General features: G+C 44.7%; 1 protein-coding gene across 1 annotated transcript in view; it reads left to right on the top strand.

The window, feature by feature from the left end:
• The first annotated feature begins 9,321 nt into the window (after nucleotides 1-9,321).
• GAP43 (growth associated protein 43) overlaps nucleotides 9,322-10,302 on the top strand; it is a 55,369-nt gene continuing 54,388 nt past the window's right edge. Inside the window, exon 1 of the mRNA XM_060149486.1 lies at nucleotides 9,322-9,348. Within this exon, the coding sequence (XP_060005469.1) occupies nucleotides 9,322-9,348 (27 nt within the window). The remainder of the gene's footprint in view (nucleotides 9,349-10,302) is intronic.

Raw genomic sequence — 10,302 nt, 5'->3', positions numbered from 1 at the left:
GTAGATACTGCTGAATGTTGACCGGACAAAAGATGGTTTTCTTTTTCCTCCAGCAAAAATTGCTCCCATTACTTGAGAAAGAGACACAATATGATGTTTATTCCTGTTTACAGATGTTTAACCAGTGCCCCTTCAGAGGGTCATGTGTCTACAAACAACATCATGGTAATTATATCCATTGATGTAAAGAACAGATGTGGAAATTGGTGGTTTCTTGGGGGGAAATAATGCCAAGTCCACTTTCCAGAAATGTACACAGTGCAATGCAGCTGTAACATTCTGTGCGGAGGTCTCTTTAGTGTCTGTAACTGCATGTGCTTACATTCAAATATATGGGATTTCTGTGCGACACCTAGCATTTTCCAGGGGCACCTAGAAAATGATGCAGATCATTTGATGCGTTTAAAACTTCCTAGTGATACTGGACACATCTCCATAGCCCAAGAAGGTCTTTGATTCTAAAGTTTTCCGGGCAAGAAATAGGTATTGAGAAGAGAATCGAATGAGAAAAACTCTGATGCTCCACACACCCCTGAGGTCTCTGCATCCTACCTATAACAAGACTTCAGTGAGGTCAGATTGCATCAAGGTATCGTACTTTGACCTGTGAACACCAAAATATTCTTAAACTCACCACTGCAGGGTCTGGCAGGGATCAGGGGTCACTGGTCCTCTCCTGAAAACTAGAATTCAATGGTTCCTTATTTTATTTTATTTTATTTTATTTTTTTCTTTGCGGTACACGGGCCTCTCACTGTCATGGCCTCTCCCGTTGCGGAGCACAGGCTCCGGACGCGCAGCCTCAGCGGCCATGGCTCACGGGCCCAGCCGCTCCGTGGCGTGTGGGATCTTCCCGGACCGGGGCACGAACCCGTGTCCCCTGCATCGACAGGTGGACTCTCAACCACTGCGCCACCAGGGAAGCCCGGTTCCTTATTTTAAATGCCAATGTTACCTTGGATGTAACAAGAAGGATTAAGTGAAATCTAATCTATGTCATATATCAGGAGCGGAATGGTATACAGAGACCCAGTGTGTGCCTAAAGGGTGAGCTTTCTCCTGAACCAAGGCTGTCTGTGCCTTCACATGTACCAAAACTTTTCAGAAGACAATATGTATCCTATAAATGGGTAATCGTGATGAAACATTGGAAGTTAATTTGCATTTACATTGTTTACAATAATATGCCATGACGTTATGCCTAACTTTGGAATTTTGCCTCTGGGGCAAAAAAAGTGTAATCTTCTTTTTCCAGGCTATGCTTTTCTGCTTTTCATGATACCATATAAACTACCCAGTAGAACCAAACTGGGTGTCTGTGATTGAAATGTAACAGAGGAGCAATCTAGTCTGCTAATCTGAATCTTTCAGGCCCCAGAATGGACTGATAATAAAGAGACCTGCCAAGCGCCTTAGGCTAAAGTGTGCCTTTTGACACTAATGATCTAATTCAGCTATCTACTTGGTCCCAGTTTCAGCCTTCTCTTTCTCTGTGGCCCTAGGGACTCAAAGGAAAACACAGGAGGTGAGGAGGCCTAGCCTCAGCTCTGTCACTGGTTGCATCACTCTCTCTCTAGACCTTGGTTTCCATGGCTATGAAAGAACATGGTTTGATGATTTCTCCTAGATCTCACATGTTGGGCTAAGTGAGTCTATGCATGTTGAAATTTAAGACAGGAATTCTTGGTCATGTGTGTGGGATCGCTCCAACTGTCTCTAAAAGCAGGAGGCAATGGGGTAGGAATAGAAAATTCTGACTGTTGCTTGATATAAACATTTTCAGTAAAATCAAGTAAACTATTCCCAAACAGGAATGTGGCTCAGCTTATCATCCTTATTGTGGTCTAAGCCCACTAGGGTACTTATTAAAATGCATTTCAGGCCCTCTGTAGTGCTATGCCAGGCTTCTTCAGTCAGCGTCATGGAATCTGCTTTACACAAGAACCCTGGGGGTAAAATATACAAGCTGAAGTTGGAAATCCTTCGTCTAGGTGAATGAGCACTTTTTCTGCTCATCTGTAATTTGGTTGGGAGAAAATCATTAGCCCACCCTAAACTTCAGTTTTATAATAATGGAAACATCATCCATCTTTCCTGTTTCCCAGAGAGTGTTAGTACCTTAGTAGGACAGCCTCTTAGAAAACAGCTTCTTAGAAGAGCAAGCAATTTCTTAGTTACGAATGGCTTGTTTTTCAAAAATAAATAAACTTGAAACTTAAGACACTTTTGCCACAGAAATAACACAAAATGGTGTTAATGTTTCCAGACCTGTCTATAAAAATTCAGGTTGATCTCAAATGTAGCTGGAATTCTGAACATTTGCAGTGAAAACATAGGAGAAAACAATAATGATATTGGGTTTGGGAATGTAATAGAACCAGTTCTTTATATCTAATTTCACACACACACACACCCTTAAAACTTCCCTTTTCTGATCTGTAGCTGTTATGCTAGCCCCATTCAACAGTAGCCAGAATGGAAATTACAGCAAAACTATTGTTTATGAGGTAACTTTGTATCATGTTGGGATTCTCAAGAGGAATGAGAAGAGGGATGAATAAAAAGGAAATTTCCCATGCCCATTGGGCAAAAGGAGAAGTACCATTGTGGGGAGGTGAACTCAGGGCAGGGGGTAGACTGAGAAAAAGGACATTAAAGAGGAAATGAGTGGTTTGTGTGAGCAGGTGAAGACCTGAGTGGAAGTGTAGGAGAGGTGAGTTGCTTAGGTCTAAGGAGAAGAACTTGTTGGACGTATGGTCGCCCCTCCCCCATCCCCACCCCTACCCCAGGCAGAAGAAAGGAACAGTGGGTAAGAGATTTTGTCAATTCAATAGTTACCACCAGATGGCGAAATTGATCCCAGGCCTCTTGCTACTGGTCAGTTTATTGGGAAAAAGGGAGAAGAATATGTGCATCGCCTGGTAATTCATTCATTCATTCCACAAATATTTACTGAGTGCCCACTGTGCCATGAAGTATGTTAGGAACTGATGTTGACATGGCCAACACAACAAAGTCCCTGCCCTCAATGAACTTGCGACTGGGGGGGAAAGCTAAACTGGCACAAGAATGTCCCTAGAGTATTAGTTAATATTCTTCTTACGCAGTGAAGTACAGGCTTTCTCCTCTGGTGACTTGCCTCAGTGTCAGCCCAGACAAAACCAAAGATACATGAAGCCAGTACTTCTTTTTCTCCACGAACCTGCCCACACCTGGAAGACTGCCTCCCAGCTTTCCCTCCAACCCGCCCCTTGGTCTTTCATGATCCAGGCTTCAGTCTTTCCTCAGATTAAAAACGTACTCGCCTTTGGCCTCCTGCCTTCAAAATGTTTATCTTGTCTAGATGTCGGGTATTAATCGGATTAACCTAGAGAGGAGGTGGTACAGAATTCCTCACCTCTGATATCATCTGCATTTTAGGTAAACTTGTTGGGTTTTTGGTGTTTTTTGTTTGTTTGTTTGTTTTGTTTTGTTTTTTTCCTTTTCCACAGTGCTTCCAAAGCCTAGCAACATTTAACCTTTTTTGGGTGTTGGATACCTCTGACATTCTTAGAAAACCTGTGGACATTCAACAGCAAAATAATCATGTAAACAAAGTACAAGGCATATTACTTCAGATTCAGGGACAACTTGAAGCCCATTCTTAGACCATCTCAGCCTTAATATCTATCTTCTATCTATGTATCATCTATGTATCATCTATCTATCATCCATCTATCTACCATCTATCTATCATCCATCTATCATCTATGTATCATCTATGTATCATCTATCTATTATCTATCTATCCATCTATCATCTATATATCTATGTATCATCTATCTTATCATCTATTATCCATCTATCATCTATATATCTATGTGTCATCTATCTATCTTACCATCTATCTATCATCTATTATCTATCTATCATCTATTATCTATCTATCTATCTATCTATCTATCTCATTCACAGAACTGACACAAATCGTGGGAGCTTGTGGCACAGCATTCTGGGAAGCAGCGGAAAGGGTTTAAGCAAACTTTCTTATTTACCCTAAGCAGCACAGGTTCTGATTCGTGTCTCCGCGGTTTCTGTCAAGCGCAGACAGCTGACGACTGACAGCTAGGTCTCTCCTCCGCAAGCCGCTCGGCCTTTGTCTCCCGGCCCCTCCCCCTGCATTTTGACTCCAGTTTCCGCCCCACAGTCCCTCTTCGCGACTCATTTTCTGCCTCCTTTAGGCGTTCCCTCCGGCCTCTCTTTAGGGTGACCTCATCCCTTTGTCTCGCCCGTCAGCCCCTCCCTACGCCCTCATCCCCGGCTGCGGCTGTGGCCCGGCCGCTGGGACCCTGGGGACCGCAAGGCGTGGCTCCGACCCGCCGCCCCGAGAGCCGCCCTGGGAGCCCCTCCTGCGACGATCCAAACCTCAGGGGAGAATTCCTGCGCCCCCGGAACACGGGGAGTTTTGTTTTATCTTAACGAACATTCACAAACTCTCGTTGAGAGATAATTGCTTCTTTCAGCGGCTCGGACAACAAAAGCATAAGCCGGCGCCCCAGGCCTGTCGGCGGCAGAGCAGCGGCTGGGGCGTGATTCGCGGGCTCCCTCCATCGCCCTCGTCAGTCCGCGGGCGTCACCACCTCTAGCCGGCAGCGGCACAGCCGCAGGGCTTCCAGGAACCGAGCCCCCTGTCACCTCAAGGTTACACAGCGGGTGGGAAGGCAGAGGAGAGAAAGCTGGGTCAATTGCAAGTCGCACTCCTGTCCCTCCCAGTTTTCCCTTGCTTGGGGGCTACAAGGAGCACGTTAGCTTTGCTCTGGCTGTTGGCACCTGTTTCTCTAGGACAGGCGGTGGGGAGACGCGGAGCAGCGGGCAGGAAGATTTCTGTGTATCGGCAGGAAAAGACCTTTGGAAACTAAACAGGAATACCTTGTCTTTAGCGTACAACAAAGGCGAGAAAATCAGCTAAGGTCAGCGCCAGGGACAATGATCCTTCATCACTGAAAAAAAAAAAGATAAGCAGGCTTCCTTATTTGAGCTTTCCATTTCCCACGATGAAATACAGGCTCCACGGACAATTGCAAATGAGTTACTTTTGGGTGGCGTGGGGGGAAGGAGGGTAAATGGAGCAGATGGGAAGTGAGATGACTTGTGTAGGTGTGGCCAAATTTACCCCGCGGTGAGCTTTTTTTCTTAGTCTGGAAACATGGCACCAGCATGTATTTTCCGTTCATTCAGTAATATTGTTTAAAAATGATGAAAGAAGACAGTATAGGTGATACAAGCAAACTTTATTCAACACTTCACGAAGCCAGCAGTCTCTGGTCTCAAGGGCCCAGACACCTGCAAAACGGGACAGAAGGCAGGATGCTTTTATAGGATAAAGAATAAGGAACAAAGAAGTATAGAGCCCAGATTGGCTGACTGGTTACACTGTTTCTGGTCAAACGCATCATTTGCAAGGACAAGAAAATTATCTAAATTTCTGTTTGTTGACCTAGCACCCTGGACAGGATGGGCTCTATCTTGACCTGGGAGAACTGAGGAGATGCGGAGGAAGGAAGATCCACCCCGTTTGCAAGCGATAAGGATGGGGAGTTGATGGGAGTTAGAGCTTTCTCTCCCTGTGTTCTGACCTCTTTTTCTTGTTTAAATAGGTTGAAGCCAATCGTGGCATGGGATGAGTGATTTGCATATTTTATTTATTTATTTTTAGCAGTCTTGGTTTTTATTTTTCTCCCCAACTAGGACAGTAGATTTTATTCAGATTTTCCATACAGACGGACAAGTTGGCTTTAAAAAATGTCAAGTAAGGCATTCCTTTAGAAGGCTTTGCTCTCTCATACAAAGGCTTTGGGGAAGGTGCACAGCTTTTTGCTAACTGATAGATGATGTGCTCTTGCATTCCGAGAGGGTTGGAATTAGGTGCTTAAAGGAAGATGGTGTCCGCTTTCCTAATAAGGTGGGTCATTTGCTAGTTTGCAGAGCATGCAAGTAAAGGCATTTTGAACTATGCAGAATCAAGAGTCTTGGTATATAGGATTCTGGCCAGCAGACAAATTCTGTGCTCACTCACTTTGGTGATTCTTTCTGGGGACTGGCACATCTGAGAAAGATCTTAGTCTCATGATATGTTCAATGTACTATATAACTAATTTTAAAAGGTAAGTGACAGTAGAGGTTAAAGTGTATGGGAGAGACGCTGTCCATACCAGAGTAGGATTAGGTCACAGTCAGCTTTGATGCTTTCTTTATTTAGGGAAATAGAAAAATGGAACATATATACATTTGCACAAAATTAGGACTTTGATACTTTGAATGTCTGAGTCTTGAATCTCCTAGTCAACTCCCTTAGTGTACAGACACAGAAACTGAGGCCCAGGGAAGCGAAAAGACTTCCATGAGGTTGCAGTTGGGATAGGACCTGTTGGATTTACAACCCTAGTCTCCTGATTGCCAATTCAGGGCTTTGGCTAGTCTACCTGCTGCTTCTTATTTCTCTGAATTTCATAATACAGGCACCTCTGAAATCATACTTTCTTTCTTTTTTTTTTTTTTTTTTCCGGGATGCGGGCCTCTCACTGTCGTGGCCTCTCCCGTTGCAGAGCACAGGCTCTGGACACGCAGGCGCAGCGGCCATGGCTCACGGGCCCAGCCGCTCCGTGGCATGTGGGATCTTCCCGGACCGGGGCACGAACCTGCGTCCCCTGCATCGGCAGGCGGACTCTCAACCACTGCGCCACCAGGGAAGCCCCTGAAATCATACTTTCTTTTGAAGAGATATTCAAAAGGAACTGTGGATCTTCCAGGACAGGTGTGTTTAGTCTGAGCATGGCAGGCCAGTACATTTCACACTGTGACATGCAAAAGATTTGTGAAAATGCAGATCCTGATGATCTGGGGCAGGGTGAGAGCGCATTGCTGTCCAGCTCTTGGAGGTACGGATGCAGCCACTCCATAAGTGCTGAGCTGCAAAACTGTGGCCAGCATCTTTCCTCCTTGCCTTTCCTTTCTCACTGATAGAACAGCCCTGGGGATTTCAGGAGCCCTTGTTTTTCGTGTTACCAGGTCACTGTGCTCCCTCAGCTAATCTGGATGTCTTTCACTACTTTGTCCTCACCCAGACCTGAGACTGTTAGAAACAGTCCCTAGAGACAGGCATCTTGAGCCGGAGGGTGTGATCTTTTGTCTAGTGACTTAGCACCATTTAACTTGCTTCCAACAAAACCTTTCACACATAAGCAACTTGCTCAAGTCTGATGGTTAAAAAAGTCTTTTTTTTTTTTCTCTCGCACAAGTGGCCTCCCAGCTGCAGCTCATTTCTCTCCTTCTGGGAATGCAGCTGGCGTGCTGCATGCTCACAACCATGGCCCGGCCCCTGGGGCTCAGCAGGTCTCTTTGTGCATTTCCCCACGGGTTGCTTCTGTCCTGCACTTCTTCTCCAGCTGCGTGTGATACCGGGATTCAGGTCTGAATGCCTCTGTGCACACTCTGAGTTGAGCAAACAGCTGAGCAACGACAGGGCAAGACCCTTCGAAGGCAGGCAAGCTTCAGTGGCACCCACTTCTCACTTCTCTGATGCTTGCCTGCCTCCGAGGTGCTCTGCCGTGGCTCTTTAAGTTGCTCTGTGAGCTTTTTTTCACTCTTTCTTACTATCAGCTTCAGCTGTTCTCAGGAGAGAAACAATTTAATCCAAAATATAACACACATTCACCAGACTTTTACTAAGGCCTTACTGTGTGAAACAGGGGTAGGGAGTCTGTAGAGTGATAGAGAAGGGGAGCTCTGGGGTCTGACTACCTAAATAATTAAATCATAGCTCTACACTTATTAAATATGGAACCTCCCCAAGTATTCGTTTTATCACCTGTAAAAATAATAATACCGCTTATACATGATAACAATCATAATACCTACCTCATGCGTTTGTTATGAGATTTTCCACGCAAAACATTTAGCTCCGTGCCTTAGCAAAGTGATCAATAAATGTTAGCCTCTAAAATTACGGTCCTGAACCCAAATCCAACGTGGCGGGGTGGTGGGGAGGTGTCCCACACCATCAGCCATTCTCCAGACACCAGCTGGGTGTCCTACAATTCAACTCAATTCCACCACAATCTACCCAGAGATAGCAGATTCCACTAGTGAAGTGCTCAGTCTCGCAAGACACTCTCCACTTCAGACACCAGTCACAAGCCCTGGTTGCTCCCTGTGCTTCTAACTGATTGGCTACAAATTGGAGGTTCCAACGACCCCCTCCAATTCAGGATGCCAATTGCAAATCCACGTTATTACCTGTACCTCTGACAGACTGGCTATAAATCAGAGGTTCCCGTGACCCCCTCCTTGGATTTGATTAATTTGCTAGAGTGGCTCACAGGACTCAGGAAGCCCATTTACTCGCTAGTTCACTGGTTTATTATAACAGGATATAACTAAAGAACAGCCAGATGGAAGAGATGCTTAGGGCAAGGTATGGGGAAAGGGTGAGGAGCTTCCACGCTCTGAGCGTGACTTTCTCCCCAAATCTCCACATGTTCACCAACCTGGAAGCTCTCCAAACCCTGTTTTGGGTTTTGTATGGAGGCTTCATTACACAGGCATGATTGATGAAACCACTGGCCATTGGTTATTGATTCAACATCCAGCCCTTCTCTTCTCCCAGGAGGTCAGAGGGTGGGACTGAAAGTTCCAACACTCTAATCACATGGTTGGTTTTCCCACCCAGTCACCTCATTAATATAACAAAAGACACCTTTATTGCTCTCATTAAAGGAAATTCCAAGGGCTTTAGGGGCTCTGTGTCAAAAATAGGGATGAAGATCAATATATTATTTTATTATAAATCACAATATCACAGCCTCTATTAAGATGACAATATTCCTGTCCTCAGAGAGTTTACAGAGTAATGGAAAGTTTGAAGAATAAGTACATCCATTACTACAATGCAAAAAGTCACAACTCAAGGAGTGAAAAGCAGTTTTTAGTGAGCCGCCTGAGGAGTTTAACATAAAGGTAAACCCTGCCCCAGAAATTAGCAAAGTACCCCTTCAGGCTAAGAATGGCTTTTACATTTTTTAATGGCTGACAAAAAATCAAGAGTAATGATATTTCCTGATCCCTTACAATTATGTAAAATTTAAATTTCACTGTCCATAAATAAAGTTTTATTGGAACACAGCCATGCTCATTCATTTAGGTAGCAGCTATAGCTTATTTTTGCCACAGTGACAGACTTGAGTGGTTGTGACCGAAACCTTATGGCTCAGAAAGCCAAAAATATTTACTACCTGGCCGTTTGCAAAAAAAGTTTGCTGATCTCTGGACTGCCCATTTAGGAGGATGCAAGAAAACTCTCCAGCCAACGAGGTAAGGATTGGTAAGAATTTGCTTACCTACTTTCACAAACAGAGTGATGAAGGGTGTGTGGGGTTTCAGCAGAAATGCAAGAAGGAAAGATGTCTGTGGAGGGCCAAATTGTAAGTGAGGTCACAGACTTTTGGAGTGAGGAGTGTGTTCAGTGTGCAGATCTACTTAGCTAAAGTAACGGGTGTGCTCATGAGAGAAGCAGGAAGGGCAGCCTGGGTCCATTCCATGAATTTCTCAAATGCTGAAGCAATGCGTATATTCTTAGCTTGCTAAACAGTGGAAATATTTAAAGATTTTTTTAGGGGGAGGGGGAGACCACATTATGATGAAACCATAACTCTATTTTAGCTTAGTCTCATACAATTATGTAGCATAGAGTGGAAGACAGACCAATTAAGAGAGCTTCTATAGTGTTAGCTTTCAGTGTCTGTTTTAAACCTTAAAATAAGGGAATAATGTTCCAAGGTGGAATTTCAGACATTTGGTAAAAGTAGAATCTTTGTCTATGTCTTTCCTGTACACCCACTCCGCTGCTGCCACCAGCTATGCCGTTATTACCTTGATTCTCCACAGTGATTTAAACCTTCTGTTGTATGTTTCTGGGCTGCACAGCCAGGCTGATGTGCACCCACTTACTAGAGGCTGCAGAGGTACCAGGCAGGTACCAGGGTTTGATATGACTTTTGCTATGACTTCAGCTTTGGGAGAAGCTAGGGAATTATTCTAACCTAGAGCCATCAAGTTGCCCCAACCAAAGGGAGAGATAGCTACTGAATAGCCCTGGGAATCTTTAATCTTAGTCTTGGGTCTAGTCCTGAGCTGACGTAGGAGTATCATTGATTTCCGATCAGTAAATCAGAATTGTGGGAAGAGTGGTTGCATCATCCTACCTTCCTGGAACTCTGGAGTTCAGGACAGGGCTTCCCCATGTTACTACACGTCTGTAAAGCCCCC

Source organism: Lagenorhynchus albirostris, chromosome 5, assembly GCF_949774975.1.
Source record: "Lagenorhynchus albirostris chromosome 5, mLagAlb1.1, whole genome shotgun sequence".
NCBI classification, from domain to species: Eukaryota; Metazoa; Chordata; class Mammalia; order Artiodactyla; family Delphinidae; genus Lagenorhynchus; species Lagenorhynchus albirostris.
The sequence above is the reverse complement of the archived record's forward strand: the minus strand, read 5'-3'. Positions and strand labels throughout refer to the sequence as shown.